This window comes from Ranitomeya imitator, chromosome 6, assembly GCF_032444005.1.
Source record: "Ranitomeya imitator isolate aRanImi1 chromosome 6, aRanImi1.pri, whole genome shotgun sequence".
Lineage (NCBI taxonomy): Eukaryota > Metazoa > Chordata > Amphibia > Anura > Dendrobatidae > Ranitomeya > Ranitomeya imitator.
In genome coordinates this window covers 448,912,800-448,938,059 of record NC_091287.1, presented here as the reverse complement: position 1 = coordinate 448,938,059, position 25,260 = coordinate 448,912,800, and the positions used below count along the sequence as shown (strand labels likewise).

The following is a 25,260-nucleotide window of genomic DNA, read 5'->3' as shown; positions in this document are numbered from 1 at the left end:
GCGGGATGTGCGTTCTTTTGTGCAGTCCTGTGGGATTTGTGCTCGGGCTAAGCCCTGCTGTTCTCGTGCCAGTGGGTTGCTTTTGCCCGTGCCGGTCCCGAAGAGGCCTTGGACACATATCTCTATGGATTTTATTTCAGATCTTCCCGTCTCTCAAAAGATGTCAGTCATTTGGGTGGTCTGTGATCGCTTCTCTAAGATGGTCCATTTGGTACCCTTGTCTAAATTACCTTCCTCCTCTGATTTGGTGCCATTGTTCTTCCAGCATGTGGTTCGTTTACATGGCATTCCAGAGAATATCGTTTCTGACAGAGGTTCCCAGTTTGTTTCGAGGTTTTGGCGAGCCTTTTGTGCTAGGATGGGCATTGACTTGTCTTTTTCCTCGGCTTTCCATCCTCAGACTAATGGCCAGACCGAACGAACCAACCAGACCTTGGAAACATATCTGAGATGCTTTGTTTCTGCTGATCAGGATGACTGGGTGTCCTTTTTGCCTTTGGCTGAGTTCGCCCTTAATAATCGGGCCAGCTCGGCTACCTTGGTTTCGCCGTTTTTCTGCAACTCTGGGTTCCATCCTCGTTTCTCTTCAGGGCAGGTTGAGTCTTCGGACTGTCCTGGTGTGGATACTGTGGTGGACAGGTTGCAGCAGATTTGGACTCATGTAGTGGACAATTTGACCTTGTCCCAGGAGAAGGCTCAACGTTTCGCTAATCGCAGACGCTGTGTGGGTCCCCGACTTCGTGTTGGGGATTTGGTTTGGTTATCTTCTCGTCATATTCCTATGAAGGGTTCCTCTCCTAAGTTTAAACCTCGTTTCATTGGTCCGTATAGGATTTCTGAGGTTCTTAATCCTGTGTCTTTTTGTCTGACCCTTCCAGATTCTTTTTCCATACATAACGTATTCCATAGGTCATTGTTGCGGAGATACGTGGCACCTATGGTTCCATCTGTTGATCCTCCTGCCCCGGTTTTGGTGGAGGGGGAGTTGGAGTATATTGTGGAGAAGATTTTGGATTCTCGTGTTTCAAGACGGAAACTCCAGTATCTGGTTAAGTGGAAGGGTTATGCTCAGGAAGATAATTCCTGGGTCTTTGCCTCTGATGTCCATGCTCCCGATCTTGTTCGTGCCTTTCATATGGCTCATCCTGGTCGTCCTGGGGGCTCTGGTGAGGGTTCGGTGACCCCTCCTCAATGGGGGGGTACTGTTGTGAATTCTGTGGCAGAGCTCCCTCCTGTGGTCACAAGTGGTACTTCGGCTGATTCTCTCTGTGAGCTTCCGTTGGTGGAGGAAAGTGGTACTGCGGCTTCTGAGTTTCCTTCCTCAGGTGATGTGGTGAAGTCGTTAGCTGCTGCTCTATTTAACTCCACCTAGTGCTTTGATCCTGGCCTCCAGTCAATGTTCTAGTATTGGACCTGTTTCCTCCTGGATCGTTCCTGTGGCCTGCTGCTCTGCATAGCTAAGTTCTGCTTTGCTATTTTGTTTGCTGTTTTTTTTCTGTCCAGCTTGTCTATTTGTTTTTTCCTGCTTGCTGGAAGCTCTGGGACGCAGAGGGTGCACCTCCGTGCCGTTAGTTCGGTACGGAGGGTCTTTTTGCCCCCTTTGCATGGTTTTTGTAGGGTTTTGTGTTGACCACAAAGTTACCTTTCCTATCCTCGCTCTGTTCAGAAAGTCGGGCCTCACTTTGCTAAATCTATTTCATCTCTACGTTTGTCTTTTCATCTTAACTCACGGTCATTATATGTGGGGGCTGCCTTTTCCTTTGGGGTATTTCTCTGAGGCAAGGTAGGCTTATTTTCTATCTTCAGGCTAGCTAGTTTCTCAGGCTGTGCCGAGTTGCATAGGGAGCGTTAGGCGCAATCCACGGCTGCCTCTAGTGTGGTTGGAGAGGATTAGGGATTGCGGTCAGCAGAGTTCCCACGTCTCAGAGCTCGTTCTATGTTTTTGGGTTATTGTCAGGTCACTGTATGTGCTCTGACCTCTATGTCCATTGTGGTACTGAGTTACCTTATCATAACAGGGTCCCATATAGCAAGTAATGTCCTCAGGCTATTACATAGACCAGTGCTATCACTGTGGAGAAAGACAATAACAATGCATCTAATAACAAAGGAGCTTACCCATGGTGAGTGTGACACAATGCCCAGGGACCGGATCCACCCCTGACGGGCGTTTCGCGTAAGCTTTCTCAAAAGGGAGTGCCCCTTTCTGGCATTAGACGTACTATCCCGCTGAGGTGGGGTGGGCACGTATGTCCACCGACGGGATAGTACATCATAGCGATCGGCCGCGCTCACGGGGGGAGCGGTGCCGATCGCGGCCGGGTGTCAGCTATGTGCCAGGAGCGGTCACAGACTACCCCCGGCACACTGCGATCAAACATGATCGCAGTGTTCCGGTGGTATAGGGAAGCATCGCGCAGGGAGGGGGCTCCCTGCGTGCTTCCCTGAGACCCCCGGAGCAACGTGATGTGATCGCGTTGCTCCGAGGGTCTCTTACCTCCTCCTTGCTGCAGGCTGCGGATCCAAATTAGCCGCGGGGCTGCATCCGAGTCCTGCAGGGAGGTGGCTTACCAAGCGCCTACTCAGAGCATGCGCTGGTAAGCCTGCAGGAGTGCACGTCAGATCGCTGATCTGACACAGTGCACAGCAAAGTGTCAGATCAACGATCTTACACTATAACATGAAAAGCAGTGCTCCTTCCCTTCCAAGCTCTTCCGTGTGCCCAAATAGGGGTTTACCCCAACATATGGGGTATCGGCGCACTCAGGACACATTGGACAACAATTTTTGGGGTCCAATTTCAACAGTTACCCTTGGAAAAAAAAACTGGGGGCTAAAGAATAATTTTTGTGGAAAAAAAAAAAGATTTTTTTATTTTCACAGCTCTGCGTTATAAACTGTAGTGGTCCCTGAGGAAAAAAAATGGTGTTGTAAAAATGAGAAATTGCTGGTCAACTTTTAACCCTTATAACTCCCTAACAAAAATAAATTTTGGTTCCAAAATTGTGCTGATGTAAAGTAGACATGTGGGAAATGTTACTTATTAAGTATTTTGTGTGACATATCTCTGTGATTTAATTGCATAAAAATTCAAATTTGGAAAATTGCAAAATTTTCAAAATTTTTGCCAAATTTCCGTTTTTTTCACAAGTAAGCGCAGGTAATATCAACTAAATTTTACCACTCTCATGAAGTACAATATGTCACAAGAAAACAGTGTCAGAATCACCGGGATCCGTTGAAGCTTTCCAGAGTTATAACCTCATAAAGGGACAGTGGTCAGAATTGTAAAAATTGGGCCGGTCATTAACGTGCAAACCACCCTTGGGGGTAAAGGGGTTAAGCATTTTTCGTGACTGGATGCTGATCACTTCAGGAGGTTTGGTCTAACACTGTCCTAGCCCCGTCTGTCTAATGTATACTTTGCAGTAAGTAGGCAGATAAGTGAGGGGGAAAGCAAGTTACTAATAAATATATATTAGTATATTTAATGAGGCACTATGTACAACCCCGATTTATCATTCGTGGGTTTTTTTGGTTTTCTTTGGTGTTATTTCCCAGTTTCTTCAAAATGGTGCACGTGGTTCATGAATTTAAAAAGTTGCAAATGCTAAATAACGCGAAAATATCTCTAGAATAGCAAACACATAAAATAGACTTCAAAAAAAGGCGCAATTTAATAGAATAGGTGCAAATGGAAAAATACCAAAAGCTAGACAAAAAGGACACAGTTGCAATAATGGATCGGACCCTTTTGCTTTATCACTCCTTCATGCTTGTGAAGAATGAGTCCCAATGGCGACAGTCCAGGGCTTGTAGATTTTATTACAATGAAAGAGGCGTTTGTCATCGGCATAAATGTATCCACTATGCAGTAAGAAGGAAGCCGTGCACTGGGTATATGTGTGCGGCCTGTGTAGCTCTTGCAGACTCGTTCCCTGGACACATCGATTTTCACATCACATTATATTGACGTGTTAACATTTCATGCTGTTCTACAAAGCTGAACACCAGTTTATGGGCTAATTGTTCTGTTAACCTTAGCTCGTTCACCTCTGTCAGGAAACTTTTTCCTGTTAGGTCTGGGATTTTACACAACTTAATTGACTGTGGTAAGTGTTGTCTTACGAGACTGTTTAATTCTGTGTCCGGTAATATTTACAGTGTGTCCATAAAGTCATGGTGCACTTTTATAGTTTACATTTTGGCGCCCTTTTTCTGGTCCAATCATATCAGGCCTGTTCATGAGGAGAGATAACAAGAAGCAATCAAACAACACAAACTCATTTAAGGCTACTTTCACACTTGCGTCAGTACGGGTCCGTCGCTAAGCGTCGGCGCGACGTACCGATGGACGTTGTGAAAATTTGGCATGACGTGGGCAGCGGATGCAGTTTTTCAACGCATCCGCTGCCCATTTTAAAGACTGGGGAGGAGGAGGCGGAGTTCTGGCCACGCATGCGCGGTTGGAAATGGCGGACGCGACGTACGAAAAAATGTTACATTGAACGTTTTTTCGTGCCGACGGTCCATCAAAACACGACGGATCCAGTGCATGACGGACGCGACATATGGACATATGTCGCGATCCGTCAGCAATACAAGTCTATGGGCAAAAAACCCATCCTGCGGGCACATTTGCAGGATCCGTTTTTTGCCCAAAACGACAGATTGTGACGGAAGCGTAAAAACGCAAGTGTGAAAGTAGCCTAAGCTGTTGCTGAGCCCCCGGTCAGATTAACCCCTGATAAACTGAACTCTGATTAAAGGGAACCTGTCACCCCGTTTTTTGAGATTGAGCTATAAATACTGTTAAATAGGGCCTGCACTGTGTGTTACTATAGTGTATGTAGTGTACCCTGATTCCCCATGTATGCTGAGAAATACATTACCAAAGTCGCCTTTTTCGCCTGTCAATCAGGCTGGTCTGGTCAGGTGGGCGTGTTCACAGCGCTCTTTTCTTCCCCAGGTTTCCGTTGGTGGCGTAGTGGTGTGCGCATGTCCAGAGTTCCGACTTCCCTGCGCCCACGTGAAGACACAGCGCGCGATCTGCGCTGTAATCCCTTGCATCGGTGGGGGCGACCATCTTCCTGGGGCCGCGCGTGCGCAGATGGAGTGCTCTGCTGCACGGGGCTTCAGGAAAATGGCCGCGGGATGCCGCGCGTGCGCATTAGAGATCGCGGCGGCCATTTTCCCAAAGCCGAGATGCAAACTCGGCTTTGGGAAAATGGCCGCCGCGATCTCTAATGCGCACGCGCGGCATCCCGCGGCCATTTTCCTGAAGCCCCGTGCAGCAGAGCACTCCATCTGCGCACGCGCGGCCCCAGGAAGATGGCCGCCCCCACCGATGCAAGGGATTACAGCGCAGATCGCGCGCTGTGTCTTCACGTGGGCGCAGGGAAGTCGGAACTCTGGACATGCGCACACCACTACGCCACCAACGGAAAGCTGGGGAAGAAAAGAGCGCTGTGAACACGCCCACCTGACCAGACCAGCCTGATTGACAGGCGAAAACGGCGACTTTGGTAATGTATTTCTCAGCATACATGGGGAATCAGGGTACACTACATACACTATAGTAACACACAGTGCAGGCCCTATTTAACAGTATTTATAGCTCAATCTCAAAAAACGGGGTGACAGGTTCCCTTTAATACACTGCCAGGTCTGTGACATCATGCAACCACAAGCTTATGCTATTGTTTGGATGTGTGTAGGGCAACAAATGGAGCCTACATTGAACTGCACTGAATAGGTGTGAAACGGAGAGAGTTTTTCTTTTATTTGGAGCAGATTTCACATTTCTATCATTTTTTGTTGTTGTTTTCCAGTGACTGGTCAAAAGTGCACCATGACTTTACAGACACACTGTACTTTCATGGACAGACAACATAGAATATAATGTGCTTTTTATTATGGGACCACAATGTGTTTGTCAGATAGAATGTAAACCATTGCACACAAATGTAACGTTTTAGTATTACATAATGCTGCATTATTTTGACCAATTTTTGGTAAATGTTTGTGCAACATCTTGTCTCTACCTTTTTCTTCATGTTTCTTATGGATATTACATAAAATATACCCTGTTACAAAGTAAAAGGCGACCTTCATATGTGCATCACAAAAGCCTTTTTTGTGCGGTCTAGAAAGGTGAGAACAGCATACCGTATGTTTGCAGAAGAATTTATATTTTCTGTCCAGCGGACATAGTTTCATTGTACTTTATATTTGTTATATAGGGGGCACCCAGGTTTACCCCAGGACTTCCCCTTTCTGTAAACGCTCACTCCCCACTGTAAACCCTACACCGCAGAGGGGAATAATTGCTGTCAGAATTTGCAGCAGGTCAATTAAAGGGTTTTTTTGAAATTTGGAATTTATCCCTTATCCAAAGGAAAGGAGATAACTTCCTGATGGTTTGTGATTAGGGTTATAGTTAGGGTTGGGTTTAAGGTTAGGGGTGTGTTAAGGATAGGGTTGTGATTAGGATTATGGATAGGGTTGGGATTAGAGTTAGGGGTGTGTTGGGGTTAGAATTGGGGGAATTCCTCTCTGACCTTTCCCGGCGCCTGTGCGCTGCAGTACTTTGCTTTGCCCTCAACAGGGCAGATAAAGTACGCCTGCGCCGGAGCCGCGACAGGAAGCAAAGAAGAGGACGTCATCGCATGAAGATGTGAGTTGCTGGACCGGACCGTGACGCCCATCGGACCCGAATCGGGACCGCCCCTGGGTGAGTATAATCTAACTTGTTTTTCTTATCTTTTAGGTTACATCTGGGGCTTATCTAAGAGTTCCAGATAAGCCCCTGATGGCGGTGGCCGCAGTTTATAGAGCCAAAATGAGGTGACAGATTCCCTTTAAATGTGAGATGGTACCTAAAAAAAATGGCTTTGTAAATTTTGTTGTAAAAATGAGAAATTGCTGGTCAACTTTTAACCTTTATAACTTCCTAACAAAAAAAATGTTGTTTCCTCAATTGTGCTACTGTAAAGTAGACATGTGTGAAATTTTATTTATTAGCTATTTTGCAAATTGTCTCTTCAGAGAGGAAGAGGACTAGAACTCTAGTGTCACTCATTGGAAGTAGCAATCCTAACAGTCAATGTCGACCCTTTAACGAGCCTTGTCACATGACTTAGGCTGCTTTCACACATCAGGTTTAAGGTTTCAGGCACAATCTGGATCAGTTTTTTTCTTACGCCTTATCCGTTTTTCTCTCTCTCTCTCTCTCTCTCTCTCTCTCTCTCTCTCTCTCTCTCATCTCAATTTGCAGACACTGTGTTTTGATTTATTAACTATTTTGTGTGACATAACTCTCTGATTTTAAGGGCATAAAAATTCAGTTTGAAAATTCCAAAATTTAAAAAAGTTTCACCATATTTCTGTTTTTTTTTCCATAAATAAACACAAGTAATATAGAAGAAATTTTACCACTAACATGAAGTACAATATCTCATGAAGAAACAGTCTCAGAATCAGCGGGATCCGTTGAAGCGTTCCAGAGTTATAACCTCATTAAGTGACAGTGGTCAGAATTGTAAAAATTGGCTTGGTCATTAACCCCTTCGCGACACGCGCCGTACTAGTACTGCGCTGCCGGCACTGCATTAGTGCCAGCAGCAGTACTAGTATGGCGCACCGATCACCGCGGTCTCGCGCTGAGCGCCGCGGTGATCGGGTGCAGGTGTCAGCTGTATATGACAGCTGACACCCCGCAGCAATGCCCACGATCGGCGCTATCGCCGATCGCGGGCATTTAACCCCTCTGATGCCGCTGTCAGTAGTGACAGCGGCATAGAGGGGGATCGCGCAGGGACGGGGGCTCCCTGCGCTCTCCCACCGGAGCAACGCAATGAGATCGCGTTGCTCCGGTGACCCGGAAGGAGTCCTCGGATCCAAGATGGCCGCCGGACTCCTTCCGGGTCATGAAGTGACCTGGCTAGCCGGCGCCTGCTGAGAGCAGGCGCTGGAAGCCAGCTAAGCTGCCTGTCAGATCGTTGACAGTGTGCTATGCACAGTGTCAGATCAACGATCTGATCTAATACAGTGATGTCCCACCCTGGGACAATGTTAGAAAGTAAAAAAAAAAAAAAAATAGAATGTGTAAAAAAAAATAAAAAAAAATCCCCAAATAAAAAAAAAAAAAACATTTCCCAATAAATCCATTTATTTATGTAAAAAAAAAAAAAAACAATAAATGTACACATATTTGGTATCGCCGCGTCCGTAACGACCCGCTCTATAAAACTATCCCACTAGTTAACCCCTTCAGTGAACACCGCAAAAAAAAAAAAAAAAAACAAGGCAAAAAACAACGCTTTATTATCATACAGGCGAACAAAAAGTGGAATAACACGCGATCAAAACGACGGATATAAATAACCATGGTACCGCTGAAAACGTCATCTTGTCCCGCAAAAAAAAAGCCGCCATACAGCATCATCAGCAGAAAAATAAAAAAGTTATAGCTCTCAGAATAATGCGATGCAAAAACAATTATTTTTTTTATATAAAATAGTTTTTATTGTGTAAAAGCGCCAAAACATAAAAAAAATTACATAAATGAGGTATCGCTGTAATCGTACTGACCTGAAGAATAAAACTGCTTTATCCATTTTACCACACGTGGAACGGTATAAACGCCCCCCCTAAAAGAAATTCAGGAATTGCTGGTTTTTGTTCATTCCGCCTCCCAAAAATCGGAATTAAAAGCGATCAAAAAATGTCATCTGCCCAAAAATGTTACCAATAAAAACGTCAACTCGTCCCGCAAAAAACAAGACCTCATATGACTCTGTGGGCCAAAATATGTATAAATTATAGCTCTCAAAATGTGGTGATGCAAAAACTATTTTTTGCAATAAAAAGCGTCTTTTAGTGTGTGACGGCTGCCAATCATAAAAATCCGCCAAAAAAACGCTATAAAAGTAAATCAAACCCCCCTTCATCACCCCCTTAGTTAGGGAAAAATAATAAAATGTAAAAAAATGTATTTATTTCCATTTTCCCATTAGTGCTAGGGTTAGGGTTAGGGCTAGGGTTAGGGCTAGGGCTAGGGTTAGGGTTGGGGTTAGGGTTTCAGTTATAATTGGGGGTTTCCACTGTTTAGGCACATCAGGGGCTCTCCAAACGCGACATGGCGTCCGATCTCAATTCCAGCCAATTCTGCTTTGAAAAAGTAAAACAGGGCTCCTTCCCTTCCGAGTTCTCCTGTGTGCCCAAACAGTGGTTCCCCCCAACATATGGGGTATCAGCGTTCTCAGGACAAGTTGGACAACAACTTTTGGGGTCCAATTTGTCCTGTTACCCTTGGGAAAATAAAAACATAGGGGATAAAATATCATTTTCGTGGAAAAAAAAATATTTTTTATTTTCACGGCTCTGCGTTATAAACTGTAGTGAAACACTTGTTGGTTCAAAGCTCTCACAACACATCTAGATAAGTTCCTTTGGGGGTTTAGTTTCCATTATGGGGTCACTTGTGGGGGGTTTCTACTGTTTAGGTACATCAGGGGCTCTGCAAATGCAACATGACGCCTGCAGACCAATCCATCTAAGTCTGCATTTCAAATGGCGCTCCTTCCCTTTCGAGCTCTGCCGTGCACCCAAACAGTGGTTCCCCCCAACATATGGGGTATCAGCGTTCTCAGGACAAGTTGGACAACAACTTTTGGGGTCCAATTTGTCCTGTTACCCTTGGGAAAATAAAAACATAGGGGATAAAATATCATTTTCGTGGAAAAAAAAATATTTTTTATTTTCACGGCTCTGCGTTATAAACTGTAGTGAAACACTTGTTGGTTCAAAGCTCTCACAACACATCTAGATAAGTTCCTTGGGGGGTCTAGTTTCCAATATGGGGTCACTTGTGGTGGGTTTCTACTGTTTAGGTACATCAGGGGCTCTGCAAATGCAACATGACACCTGCAGTCCATTCCATCTAAGTCTGCATTTCAAACGGTGCTCCTTCCCTTCCGAGCTCTGCCATGCACTCAAACGGTGGTTCCCCCCCACATGTGGGGTATCAGCGTACTCAGGACAAATTGGACAATAACATTTGTGGTCCAATTTCTCCTGTTACCCTTGGGGAAAAAAAAATTGCGGGCTAAAACATCATTTTGTGGAAAGAAAAAATGATTTTTTAATTTTCACAATGCTACATTCTAAACTTTAGTGAAACAATTGGGGGTTAAAAGTGCTCACCACACATCTACATAAGTTCCTTAGGGGGTCTTCTTTCCAAAATGGGGTCACTTGTGGGGGGTTTCCACTGTTAAGGCACGTCAGGGGCTCTCCAAATGCGACATGGCGTCCGATCTCAATTCCAGCCAATTTTGCATTGAAAAGTCAAATGGCACTCCTTCCCTTCCGAGCTCTGCCATGCGCTCAAACAGTGGTTTATCCCCATATATGAAGTATCGACGTACTCAGGACAAATTGCACAACAACTTTTGGGGTCCAATTTATCCTTTTACCCTTGGGAAAATAAAAAATTTGGGGCAAAAAGATCATTTTTTGTGAAAATTAATAAAAAAAATTTTTTACGGCTCTACATTATAAACTTCTGTGAAGCACTTGGAGGTTCAAAGTGCTCACCACACATCTAGATTAGTTCCTTAGGGGGTCTACTTTCCAAAATGGTGTCACCTGTGGGGGTTTCCACTGTTTAGGCACATCAGGGGCTCTCCAATCGTGACATGGGCTCCGATCTCAATTCCAGCAAATCTTGCATTGAAAAGTCAAATAGCGCTCCTTCCCTTCCGAGCTCTGCCATGTGCCCAAACAGTGGTTTACCCCCACATATGGGGTATCGGCGTACTCAGGACAAATTGTACAACGACTTTTGTGGTCCAATTTCTCCTGTTACCCTTGGTAAAATGAAAAAAATTGGACCTGAAGTAAAAATTTTGTGAAAAAAAAGTTAAATGTTCAATTTTTTTAAACATTCAAAAAATTCCTGTGAAGCACCTGAAGGGTTAATAAACTTTTTGAATGTGGTTTTGAGTACCTTGAGGGGTGTAGTTTTTAGAATGGTGTCACTTTTGGGCATTTTCTGTCATATAGACCCCTCAAAGTCACTTCAAGTGTGAGGTGGTCCGTAAAAAAATGGTTTTGCAAATTTTGTTGCAAAAATGAGAAATCGCTGGTCAACTTTTAACCCTTATAACGTCCTAACAAAAAAAAATTATGTTTCCAAAATTGTGCTGATGTAAAGCAGACATGTGGGAAATGTTGTTTATTAACTATATTATGTGATATAACTCTCTAATTTAAGGGCATAAAAACTAAGAGTTTGAAAATTGCTAAATTTTCATAATTTCCGACAAATTTTTGTTTTTTTCACAAATAAATGCAAGTCATATCGAAGAAGTTTTACCACTATCATGAAGTACAATATGTCACGAGAAAACAGTGTCAGAATCACCAGGATCCGTTGAAGCGTTTCAGAGTTATAACCTCATAAAGTGACAGTGGTCAGAATTGTAAAAATTGGCCCTGTCACTTAGGTGAAAACAGGCTTTGGGGTGAAGGGGTTAAAGGGACACTGTCACCTGAATTTGGAGGGAACAATCTTCAGCCATGGAGGCGGGGTTTTGGGGTTTTTGATTCACCCTTTCCTTACCCGCTGGCTGCATGCTGGCTGCAATACAGGTCCTTCTCAAAAAATTAGCATATAGTGTAAAATTTCATTATTTACCATAATGTAATGATTACAATTAAACTTTCATATATTATAGATTCATTATCCACCAACTGAAATTTGTCAGGTCTTTTATTGTTTTAATACTGATGATTTTGGCATACAACTCCTGATAACCCAAAAAACCTGTCTCAATAAATTAGCATATTTCACCCATCCAATCAAATAAAAGTGTTTTTTAATAACAAACAAAAAAACCATCAAATAATAATGTTCAGTTATGCACTCAATACTTGGTCGGGAATCCTTTGGCAGAAATGACTGCTTCAATGCGGCGTGGCATGGAGGCAATCAGCCTGTGACACTGCTGAGATGTTATGGAGGCCCAGGATGCTTCAATAGCGGCCTTAAGCTCATCCAGAGTGTTGGGTCTTGCGTCTCTCAACTTTCTCTTCACAATATCCCACAGATTCTCTCTGGGGTTCAGGTCAGGAGAGTTGGCAGGCCAATTGAGCACAGTAATACCATGGTCAGTAAACCATTTACCAGTGGTTTTGGCACTGTGAGCAGGTGCCAGGTCGTGCTGAAAAATGAAATCTTCATCTCCATAAAGCATTTCAGCCGATGGAAGCATGAAGTGCTCCAAAATCTCCTGATAGCTAGCTGCATTGACCCTGCCCTTGATGAAACACAGTGGACCAACACCATCACTGACTGTGGGTACTTGACACTGGACTTCAGGCATTTTGGCATTTCCTTCTCCCCAGTCTTCCTCCAGACTCTGGCACCTTGATTTCCGAATGACATGCAAAATTTGCTTTCATCAGAAAAAAGTACTTGGGACCACTTAGCAACAGTCCAGTGCTGCTTCTCTGTAGCCCAGGTCAGGCGCCTCTGCCGCTGTTTATGGTTCAAAAGTGGCTTTACCTGGGGAATGCGGCACCTGTAGCCCATTTCCTGCACACGCCTGTGCACGGTGGCTATGGATGTTTCCACACCAGACTCAGTCCACTGCTTCCTCAGGTTCCCCAAGGTCTGGAATCGGTCCTTCTCCACAATCTTCCTCAGGGTCCGGTCTCCTCTTCTCGTTGTACAGCGTTTTCTGCCACATTGTTTCCTTCCAACAGACTTACCATTGAGGTGCCTTGATACAGCACTCTGGGAACAGCCTATTTGTTGAGAAATTTCTTTCTGGGTCTTACCCTCTTGCTTGAGGGTGTCAATGATGGCCTTCTTGACATCTGTCAGGTCGCTAGTCTTACCCATGATGGGGGTTTTGAGTAATGAACCAGGCAGGGAGTTTATAAAAGCCTCAGGTATCTTTTGCATGTGTTTAGAGTTAATTAGTTGATTCAGAAGATTAGGGTAATAGGTCGTTTAGAGAACCTTTTCTTGATATGCTAATTTATTGAGACAGGTTTTTTGGGTTATCAGGAGTTGTATGCCAAAATCATCAGTATTAAAACAATAAAAGACCTGACAAATTTCAGTTGGTGGATAATGAATCTATAATATATGAAAGTTTAATTGTAATCATTACATTATGGTAAATAATGAAATTTTACACTATATGCTAATTTTTTGAGAAGGACCTGTATTGGATTGAAGTTCATTCTCTGTCCTCCGTAGTACATGCCTGCACAAGGTAATCTTGCCTTGTGCGGGCGTTTTTTCTTCAAAACGACGCATTGTGACGTGCGTCGAACGACGCTAGTGTGAAAGTAGCCTAAGAGGTACCACTGATATTTCTCCTTACAGGTGAATCATCAGTTATTGGCGTCTGTTTATTTTATTATGATTATTTACACTTTTTGTTATATTTTTTTAACCTGCATTTAACAAGAGCCATTATTATATTGGTTTGTCCCTTCATAACCCTTGTTGTCTTTGTGTTAGTCTCTTGGCATTTTTAGCCATTTTTACAATCCTATTGTTTGTGCTATGTCATTGCTGCTTCTTGTAGTTCGTCCTGTAACGCGATGTACAGCTCTGTATTTGTATCATTTTTATTAAATTTCACAATAATTGTTTGCACTAATTAGAGCTGTCCCATGTTGTTGGCGCTCTGCTGAGTTGCATTTTTGTATATGTGAATTTGCAGTATAATATTCACTAGCAGGTTCATTGTTAATTCTAGGTACTTGTGGAATATTTGTTACAATTTCTTTTGGGAGTTTTGTCTTACTAGCAGATGTGTGCACCACTACTTGCTGCCATGAAACAGCATTATACGAGTAGGCGCGAGTGTCTTTTCTATATTTGTTCAAGGCTGTAAAGGGGACGTGTTGTATCCATGAAAAATGCTTAGATTTTTCATCATTAGTGTTGTGGTGGACGTGGCACCTTATTAATGTTACATTAGTCTAGGACTTGTACTTGTTCCGTACGTTTTTACAAATCAATATGAAATACAAATTGGGCCACCTTTGACTGAAAACCAATGCAGAATATATTATTAAATCTGTATTTTAATGCAGTAGTCAGGAAACCAATGAAATAGATCCAGCACCTGCACCAATAAGCGGCTAACCACAGAGAATAGGTTAAAATCATTCAATATTAGGGATTCTTTATGTACCTAATATCACTCTGATAATTATTATTTCTATCTCCTTTACCTCCTCAGGATGACCTGTCTGGGTGCAGAAATCTCACAGTCTTATACCTGTATGACAATAACATTAGGGAAATACGGAGTCTCGGATTCCTAACAAACCTAACTCACTTGTACCTCCAGAATAACTGCATCTCCTGCATAGAAAGCCTGGGCGGACTGAAAAGACTCGAGAAGCTGTAAGTTCCACCCCTTGGTTTCTGATATTTCTTCAACGGTACGGTCCCAGGTGCCATTTTTATGTGTTTGTGCTGTGTTTTGAAAGAAAATGTATACTGTTAAAATCACAGTATGTTAAAATTCCCTAAGAGTGTGACCATGTTGAAAGCTTGGAAAATCAATATAGACTTAGAAATAAAAAAGTGTGAAACAAAGGAAAATTCTGAAAAGTAAGACGAAGAATTATCCAGGGTTCTACCCTATTATTTCTACATCACAATTTAAAGCCTTTACATTGTTTTGTACAATCAGGGCATTTTTTCCATGTAGGCTACATTCACGGTGGCTCAGTGGCTAGTACTGTTGCTTTGTGGTCCTGGGTTCAAATCCTTTCAAGGACATCTGCAAGGAGTTTGTATGTTCTCCCCGTGTTTGCGTGGGTTTCCTCTGGGTTCTCCGGTTTCCTCCCACATTCCAAAGTCATACTTATTGCGAATTTAGGTTGTGAGCCCCATTGGGGACAGTGATCATAATGTATGTAAAGCGCTGCAGAATATAAGCATTGATAAATAATAAAAGCATAATTCACACAGTGTTGACCTGACTAATGATGGTCCTTTTGTCCATTTTGTTTCCACTTGTACTAGAACTATGGAACAAAATGCAATAATCTACAGAATTGCCCATTTCTTTTGCCACCTGTGCAGATGTTGTTCTTTTCTCCGCAGGTATTTAGGAGGAAATTATCTCACTGTCATTGAGGGACTGGAAGGACTTGAGGAACTAAGAGAACTCCATGTTGAGAGCCAGAAGATTCCACCCGGAGAGAAGTTGCTGTTTGATCCTAGGACACTTCATTCCTTGTCTGTTAGTATCAGTATAGTATATGTTCAGTCACTCAAGTTGCAAATTGTAATGTGCAGTATATGAGATATGTGAAATATGTGATTTTTTTTTTTTTTTTTAAGACAAAATGGTACAGAGGTGTGGAAAAAATAAATGCAACAGAATAAAAATGCTGAAGTGTTAAATAATTATAAAAATGCAAAGAGAATGAACAAAAGAGAAAAAACAACAGCAAATCAATATTTGGTTTGACCACACTCTGTCTCAATACCAGCATCAGTTTTTTTTGGTATACTTAGTCTTTGTAGGAGTGTAGAATGCTCATTGCCTGGACATTATTATTGTTATTTACTATTATAGCGCCACTTATTCCATTGCACTTTACATGTGAAAAGGGGTATACATAATTAAAAAAAAGTGTAATAAGCTTGAAGAAAAACGAGTCATCAACTGGTACAGGAGTAGAGAGGACCCTGCCCGCGGCGTCTCACAGTCTACAAGGGATGGGTGAGGATACAGTAGGTGAGGATAGAGCTGGTCATGCAGCGGCTTGGTGGAGTGAGGGTTACTGCAGGTTGTACGCTTGTCGGAAGTGGTAGGTCTTCAGGTTCCTTTCTGAAGATTTCCACAATAGGCGAGAGTCTGATATGTTGGGGTATGTTGAGACATTCAACGTCTATGGGTGCTCCAGAAGGAGTTCACAAACCTAACTGTGTTTTTCGTTCTTTTGTTTTTTTTCTCCTCCTCAGAAGTCTCTATCTGTACTGAATATTAGCAATAATAACATTGATGATCTAAAGGAACTTGAGGTTTTGGAAAACATAACCCAACTTGTGGCTGTCGACAATCACCTTAATGATATCAAGGTATGTAGGCTTTTTTAACATTTGTTCAAGCAAGTCAGTACTGACCTTTTTGTCAGTTAAAATACAGATTTTAGATATTTTATTTAATATTTGAAAACTTTGGTTAAAAATAATTTATTATTTTTGGCACACATTTTAAGTGCACCTATTGGATTATCAGTGGGAGATACATTGAGAGATACACTAGCACGCAGCTGGGGCATTGCTGCTCCTTTAGGAATAACTGGCCTACCAATAGGCATTTGTGCAAACACCTGTTCTAATGAAGTGCTTCTGTGTTATGCCATCTAATATTATTGCTAAATATAGAAAAAAAATTCCAGGAATGCAGAGCTGATCGTATAAAACATTTATTACATCATGGTTAAAATAAGGTATAAAAAATATAGGAGCCCATGAACTGGCCTATATGTTTTGACAGGTTACTTTCTTTTACAACCAATACACATTATCATAATATTCTATACTAGCTGTAAACCAGCCTACAGTGCCTTTCTCCATTTACCGTATACGAGATTTTCAGCCCATTTTTGGGGGCTGAACGTCCCCCTCTCGGTTTATACTTGAGTCATACCCGGGGGTCGGCAGGGGAGGGAGAGCGGGGGCTGTCTAATAATGCTTTCCTACTTCTGGCGCGGTCCCTGCAGGTCCCTGCTTCCCCGGCGCTGCAGCTTCTTCCTGTAGTGAGCGTCACATGGTACCGCTCATTACAGTAATGAATATGCGGCTCCACCTCCGATAGGGGTGGAGCCGCATATTCATTACTGTAATGAGCAGTAACGGTGACCGCTCAATACAGGAAGAAGCTCCGGCGCCGAGGAGGCAGGGACTGCACAGCGCCAGGAGCAGGTGAGTATATGGGGAGGGGAGCGCTGCACGATATTCACCTGCTCCTCGTTCCGGCGCCGCTCCGTCTTCAGTGTCTTCTGCAGTGACGCTGAGGTCAGAGGGCGCGGTGACGTGGTTAGTGCGCTCCCTCTGCCTGAACGTCCGTGCAGAAGATGCTGAAGATGGAGCAGCGCCGGAACTAAGTCAGGTGAATATTGAAAGTGCCGGGGGCCTGAGCGACGGAGAGGTGAGTATGTGATTTTTTTTTTTTTTTTTTTTAATCGCAGCAACAGCAAATGGGGCAAGTGTCTGTATGGAGCATCTTATGGAGCATCTTATGGGGCATAATCAACGTTTTTGCAACACTATATGGTGCAAATATCTTTATGGAGCATCTTATGGGGCATAATCAATGTTTGTGCAGCACTATATGGCACAACTATCTTTATGGAGCATCTTATGGGGCATATTCAACGTTTGTGCAGCACTATATGGCGCAAATATCTTTATGGAGCATCTTATGGGGCATAATCAAGGTTTGTGCAGCACTATATGGGGCAAATATCTTTATGGAGCATCTTATGGGGCCATAATCAACATTTGTGCAGCATTATATGGCGCAAATATCTCTATGGAGCATCTTATGGGGCCATAATCAAGGTTTGTGCAGCACTATATGGGGCAAATATCTTTATGGAGCATCTTATGGGGCCATAATCAACATTTGTGCAGCACTATATGGCGCAAATATCTTTATAGAGCATCTTATGGGGCCATAATCGGTATTTGTGCAGCATTATATTGGGCAAATGTGTCTATGGAGCATTTTATGGGGCCATTATTAACCTTTATGCAGGATTATATGGGGCATATTTTAATATGGAGCATCGTATGGGGCCATCATGAACTGTATGGAGCATTATATGGGGCTCGTGCTTCAATATGGATATTCAAAAACACTTAACCTACTGATGTCTCAATTAATTTTACTTTTATTGGTATCTATTTTTACTTTTGACATTTACCGGTAGCTGCTGCATTTTCCACCTTAGGCTTATACTCGAGTCATTAAGTTTTCCTAGTTTTTTGTGGCAAAATTAGGGGTCGGCTTATACTCTAGTCGTCTTTTTCTCATCTTTTAGGATACATCGGGGGCTTATCTACAGCATTACAGAATGCGGTAGATAAGCCCCTGATGCCGGTGGGCTTACCTCACCCGCGATTTTGGGGGTGACAGGTTCCCTTTAAGGACCTGGCAGTTGTCTGTTCTTGCACTTTTTTTTCTTCCCTTCTTCGAAGAACCTAGCTTTTTTATTCTTCTATTCACATAGCTATATGAGGGCTTACTTTTGCGGGACAAGTTGTATTTTTGAATGATACCATTCATTTAAACACAGAAGACGGAAAAATCTGAAGTACAGTAAAATTGCTAAAAACAGTGCATGTTCACCATTGTTTATGGGTTTTTTTTTTACAGCATTTATGGTAATATTGGTATGCTAATATTATTCTACAGGCAGTATGATTACAGCGATGCCAAGCTTGTAAAGTTTTTTTTTCTTTTTGTGTATTTAACCCCTTAGTGACAGAGCCAATTAGGTACTTAATGACCAAGCCAATTTTTACAATTCTGACCACTGTCACTTTATGAAGTTATGGCTCTGGAATGCTTCAATGTATCCCACTGATTCTGAGATTGTTTTTTCGTGACATATTGTACTTCATGTTAGTGGTAAAATTTCTTTGATATAACTTGCATTTATTTATTAAAAAAAATGGAAATTTTACAAAAATTTTGAACATTTTGCAATTTTCAAACTTTTAATTTTTGTGCCCTTAAATCAGAGAGGGGTATCACACAAAATAGTTAATAAATAACATTTCCCACATGTCAACTTTACATCAGCACAATTTGTTTTGCAAATATAATTTTTTTTTGTTAGGACGTTATAACAGCTAAAAGTTGACCAGCGATTTCTCATTTTTTCAACAAAATTTACAAAACCATTTTTTTAGGGACCACCTCACATTTGAAGTGAGTTTGGAGCATCAATATAACAGAAAATACCCAAAAATGACACCATTCTAAAAACTGCACCCCTCAAGGTACGCAAAACCACATTCAAGAACCCTTCAGGTGCTTCACGAGAACTAAAGCAATGTGGTAAGAAAAAATGAACATTTTACTTTTTTCTCCAAAAATTTACTACTAATTTTTTTACTTTTACAAGGGTATCAGGAGAAAATGGACCACATAATTTGTTGTGCAATTTCTCCTGAGTACGTAGATATGTAGGGGAAAGCCACTGTTTGGGCGCATGGCAGGGCTCAGAAGGGAGAGAGCACCATTAGACTTTTTGAACGCAAAATTGGCTGGAATCATTGATAGGCACCATGTTGTGTTTGGTGAACCCCTGGTGTACCTAAACGGTGGAACCCCCCCAATTCTAACTCTAACCCTAACCCCAAGACACCCCTAACCATAACCCCAACACACCCCTATCCCTAATCCCAACCCTAACCATAACCCTAATCACACACGTAACCATAATCCCAACCGTAACCCTAACCAACACAACCCTTGCCCAACCCCATCCCTAGCTCTAACCCCAACCCTAGCCCAACCATAACCCTAGCTCTAGCCCCAACCCTAGCTCTAGCCCCAACCCTAGCTCTAGCCCCAATCCTAGCTCTAGTAGCAGCCCTAGCCCAACCCTAACCCTAGCCCCAACCCTAATGGAAATAAATGGAAAAAATTATTTTACCTAACTAAGGGGGTGATAAAGGGGGGGTTGATTTACTATTTTGTATTTTGATCACTGTGATAAGGCCTATCACAGTGATGAAAATGAACCAATAGGAAAAATTTCTTATTGTTGCCAGGTGCTGGCCGGCAGATCTCGGCGGGCGCACTGCGCATGCGCCTGCCATTTTCTTCCCGGAAGAAGATGCTGACGGCAGGGGGACAGGATCGGGAGATAGGACCGGGGGATGCAGGAGGGTCCAGGGACACCTGAGGTACTGTGGGGGCTCTGGGGACTCCTTTTATCTTTCCTCTGATGTTCTAAATCATATGAGAGGAGAGAGAAATTAAATGGGAAATCTGATTTTTTTTTTTTTTTGCTGTCGCCGTTATTCCATGAATAACGGTGATCACAACACTGGGGTCAGTAAAACGGACCCGAATCATGTTCCCCCGAGAATTTCCAATGCTGGGGAGCGCTATAACCTTATTTCTCAGTGATGTTAAAAAGCGGCGCTGAGGAATTAGTACCTTAACTGCTGCCATTAAAAGGTGTATCGGCGGTCATTAAGGGGTTAAATAGTGAAAAATACGTCTGAAAAAAAAATTGATTTGTGAATAGTGATAAGTGAATTTGATCGGGTCCCTGGTTATTCAGCAAGCCATATCGCTTACCGAATAAGCTACGGCAGGAACCTGGATACCTGGAGCGCTCCCGATAATCAGCTGTTCGGCTCCGCAGCTGCATATGTCGCGGCTGTGTGACAGTCACAACATATGTATGCATAGCCTGTGTGTTGGGCTCTCCATGCATGTGTTGTGACTGTCACACAGCCGTGACACATGCAGCTGCGGAGCCGAACAGTTGATCAGCCGGCGCGCTCCAGGTATCCAGGTTCCCACTGTAGCCTATTCAGTAAGTGCTATAGCTTGCTGAATAACCAGGGACCCGATCAAATTCGCTCATCTCTATTTGTGACCCATAGCTTTTTCATTTTTACAGTGATGGAGCTGTAAACAGTGGATTTCAAATGCACTGCTGATTCTGAAGACATAATGATTAATTGAAAGTGGTTTATTGTCAGTCAGTAACGACTTCTTGTGGTTGTCCTGAGGAAGAGGTCATTGCTGTCTTTGAAACGAGTTGAAAATAAACCACTTTGAATTAACCATCTTGTCTTCGGATCTTGGAATCACCAGCGCATTTGACATCCACTGTTCCTGTTTTTTTAATGTAAGGGTTCATTTCTTTGCAGAGTCTTTAATGCTTTCATGAGCTTCTCAGAGTTGGGGATCTTTGAGGTGACAATTTGGGGAGAGCAGAGTAACCCAAGTAAGGTGTCTGCTCTTAGGAAGCACCATTAGTGGTGAAATGAAGCATTCTCGCACCAGCCTGTAGTTTAATAATCCATTTTATTTTCTCTGTAGTTTAGGATTGTGCTGTTGAAACGTCCTCTGAGTGGATTTATCATCATTATGACCTTAATGTATTCAACCTCTGCCCAGTATTGATTATTGGAAGACCATAATCAGAAAGATGAATTCATTTACCCCTCGTCAAAGCCAGAGACAAGAAGAACATTATAGATTTATCTTTTCCACAGAAGTTATGACAAGCAGTCACACGGGTGATTAATTGCTGTCTGAAGTCCTTACGGATCTGAGTTAAACATTTCCGATAAGAATGATGTTCCATTGTTCAGATGCAAGTTCATAAATGGCTAGTGGTAATGATGAGAAGGCTACGGCCAGTGCTACGTCCCTCGGGTCTGATCTCTGATTTCTCTGTAACTTCCAAGTGATGGTGTGACATGATCATTTATCAAGTAGAAGCTGCGTAAAAAGGAGCTGCTCCCTTTAGTAATAGTTACTGAAAGGCTGGAAAGTGAGAGCGCTTTATTAGAGACAGGAAGGCAATAAACAAGTAGAGCGTATCCAAAGAAGTAATCATATTTCACCGCAGGATTAGACTATTCTTACATAAACATACACTGGGACCAACGTGTTCTGGGTCATTTATCAAGTGAGAAGCAGTTAGCAAAAAAAATGCTCTGGAGTAGCAATATATTTATCACAGGCCGGTGCTACAAATTGTGCGTTTCTTTGTAATGTATCACTTTCTGCCTTCCCTGATGAACATTATTAATCTAAAAACCACAAAAATAAACCCTAATGCCCTAAGAGGTTTTTTTTCAATATGTTATGAAAATGGGAGTGAGGTCAGGGAACAGTGACATAGAGTTCACAAAATAGTTTTCTGTATAGATCATTTCAATTTATTTGCTTCTAAAGTGTAGAAAGTTGATTTGTAGTCAATTCAGTGTTGTTAAATTGGGAGCTTATCCGTGTATAATGGCAACCTGTCACTTAGCACATGTACCACCAAGGCTTAGTTTAATGCTGCCCTCATGTCCTTCAGGAGGAGACCGTTCTCTTGCATCTACCTTCACAAGCTGACTTAGATTAGATTTTTATTACATGATTACTTGTAACATTAACATTAGGATTGTATCACTGTCCTTACCAAAAGTAGTCATGGTACACCTGCTTGTTATTGCCAATGTCGGGCAATCATGTGGCAGCAGCTTACAAGGATATGATGAAGAAGTTAAGACCAAACATCAGAAAGAGAAAAATGTGATGTGGATGAAGCCATCAGACGTTCGTGGTTCACATGCTGGTACCATCTGTGTTTTCTATAGAAACAATTATTATTATTTAGCGGCGATCCATGGCAACTTGATGGATGAATGCTCTGTAGGAACATCGATCTTGTGTAAGCCTAGATAGGTCCACCAGGGTCTTCTCCGCTGTTATCTTGATAGTATCAAGCCATTGGGTTGCTGGTCTTCCTCTCTGCATTGTTCTGGCCACAACCATACTGATATGTGTAACTGATGTGCAATCATATAAAAATCATCCTTAAAACTATAGCCAAATGTTGACTGAACTGCAAGCCCCTGATTATCATGGCAGTCATAAATAATGATGAATCGTGTAGGGCTTGATTATATGTTCATATGCAGCGCAAGAGACTAGCTTTATTCATCTTACCAGCAGGCATCTAAATCTCTTAGGCTGAAGCCTGAATTCCTGGGTAAATGTGGATACCTCTCAGAAGACTGTATTTATGCCTAAGAGAGGCAGCAGCGTGAGACCACCTTATCGTTGGTTGCAGGGCATGCCTGTATTTGCCAAATTGTGTGCTAAGCATCTCAGTTTTTTCTTATTATCCAGAGCAGTATTACTATTCATATTTCATATATTCCATGTCTACATGTTTTAGCCCGACAGAGTACAACTTTTTTTGTATATTGTATACGGAGGTAGCTGCTACTAGTTTGCACCTGTTCACATTAGCTTGGAAGTGACAGTCAGTCTTTTGTTATTAAGTATCTACAGGACATCTGTCTATCTATTCTGAAGGTTCTGGTTGTGAATTTATTGTGCTTGGTTGATGAAATTTCCTGGTTCCATTGAGATGTGCGCGAGAAAAAAAACAGACAGCATAAGCATCTACATTTGGCTTTTATCCTAAGTTATATAGCAAGGCTCGTTAAATGGTCTATAGTGACTTGTAGAATCGCTACTTCCAATAGGTGGCACTAGACTTCAAGTCCTTTTCCTAACTGAAAAGGATACATGCATACTTGGTCACAAAGCACTCATGTTCTAATGCACTAATTTAACATATCCTCAGGTCACAAAGCATGCATATTCTAAGGCACTAAGCACGCATGTCGTCAGTCTCAAAGCACTCATGTTCTAAGGCACTAAGCACGCATGTCCTCCGTCTCAAAGCACTCATGTTCTAAGGCACTAAGCACGCATGTCCTCAGGTCACAAAGCATGCATGTTCTAAGGCACTAAGCACGCATGTCCTCAGGTCACAAAGCATGCATGTTCTAAGGCACTAAGCACGCATGTCCTCAGGTCACAAAGCATGCATGTTCTGAGGCACTAAGCACGCATGTCCTCAGGTCACAAAGCACTCATGTTCTAAGGCACTAAATGTACATGCCCTCAGGTCACAAATCATGCATGTTCTAAGGCACTAAGCACGCATGTCCTCAGTCTCAAAGCACTCATGTTATAAGGCACTAAGCACGCATGTCCTCCGTCTCAAAGCACTCATGTTCTAAGGCACTAAGCACGCATGTCCTCAGGTCACAAAGCATGCATGCTCTATGGCACTAAGCTCGCATGTCCTTGGTCACAAAGCATGCATGTTCTAAGGCACTAAGCATGCATGTCCTCAGGTCACAAAGCATGAATGTTCTAAGGCATTAAGCGTGCATGTCCTCAGGTCACAAAGCATGAATGTTCTAAGGCACGAAGCACGCATGTCCTCAAGTCACAAAGCACTCATGTTCTAAGGCACTAAGCACGCATGTCCTCAGGTCATAAAGCATGCATGTTTTAAGGCATTAAGCTCGCATGTCCTTGGTCACAAAGCATGCATGTTCTAAGCCACTAAACGTGCATGTCCTCGGTTACAAAGCATACATGTTCTAAGGCACTACGCACGCATGTCCTCAGGTCACAAAGCATGCATGTTCTAAGGGATTAAGCACGCATGTCCTCAGGTCAGAAAGCATGCATGTTCTAAGGCACTAAGCACGCATGTCCTCCGGTCACAAAGCATGCATGTTCTAACGCACTAAGCATGCATGTCCTTGGTCACAAAGCACTCGCGTTCTAAGGCACTAAGCGTGCAAGTCCTCAGGTCACAAAGCATGCAGGCTCTAAGGCACTAAGCATGCATGTCCTTGGTCACAAAGCACTAATGTTCTGAGGCACTAAGCGAACATGTCTTCAGGTCACAAAGCATGCATATTCTAAGGCACTAAGCACGCATGTCCTCGGTCTCAAAGCATGCATGTTCTATGGCACTAAGCGTACATGTCCTTGGTCACAAAGCATGCATGTTCTAAGGCACGAAGCACGCATGTCTGCAGTCAGAAAGCACGCATGTTCTAAGGCACTAAGCACGCATGTCCTCGGTCATAAAGCACTCATGTTCTAAGGCACTAAGCATGCATGTTCTAAGGCACTAAGCGCACGTCCTCAGGTCACAAAGCATGCAGGCTCTAAGGCACTAAGCATGCAGGTCCTTGGTCACAAAGCACTAATGTTCTGAGGCACTAAGTGAACCTGTCTTCAGGTCTCAAAGCATGCATGTTCTAAGGCACGAAGCACGCATGTCTGCAGTCAGAAAGCACGCATGTTCTAAGGCACTAAGCACGCATGTCCTCGGTCATAAAGCACTCATATTCTAAGGCACCAAGCATGCATGTTCTAAGGCACTAAGCGCACGTCCTCAGGTCACAAAGCATGCATGTTCTATGGCACTAAGCACGCATGTTCTAAGGCACTAAGCGCACATGTCCTCAGGTCACAAAGCACACATCCTCACGTCACAAGGCGCAGATATGCTCAAGACACAAAGTGCACTTGTTCTCAGATCACCAAGCTCTGATATCCATATGTCACAAAGCACTCATGACCTCAGGTAGATAGTTTCATGGTCAGGCCAATTCGTTCATTGTACCCTAATATT

General features: G+C 42.8%; 1 protein-coding gene across 1 annotated transcript in view; it reads left to right on the top strand.

Moving 5' to 3' along the window:
• The window catches only part of PPP1R42 (protein phosphatase 1 regulatory subunit 42), a 91,967-nt gene that overhangs the window by 15,343 nt on the left and 51,364 nt on the right, over positions 1 to 25,260 (top strand). Inside the window, exons 3-5 of the mRNA XM_069731431.1 lie at positions 14,271 to 14,437; positions 15,146 to 15,284; positions 16,013 to 16,129. Of these exons, the coding sequence (XP_069587532.1) occupies positions 14,271 to 14,437; positions 15,146 to 15,284; positions 16,013 to 16,129 (423 nt within the window). The remainder of the gene's footprint in view (positions 1 to 14,270; positions 14,438 to 15,145; positions 15,285 to 16,012; positions 16,130 to 25,260) is intronic.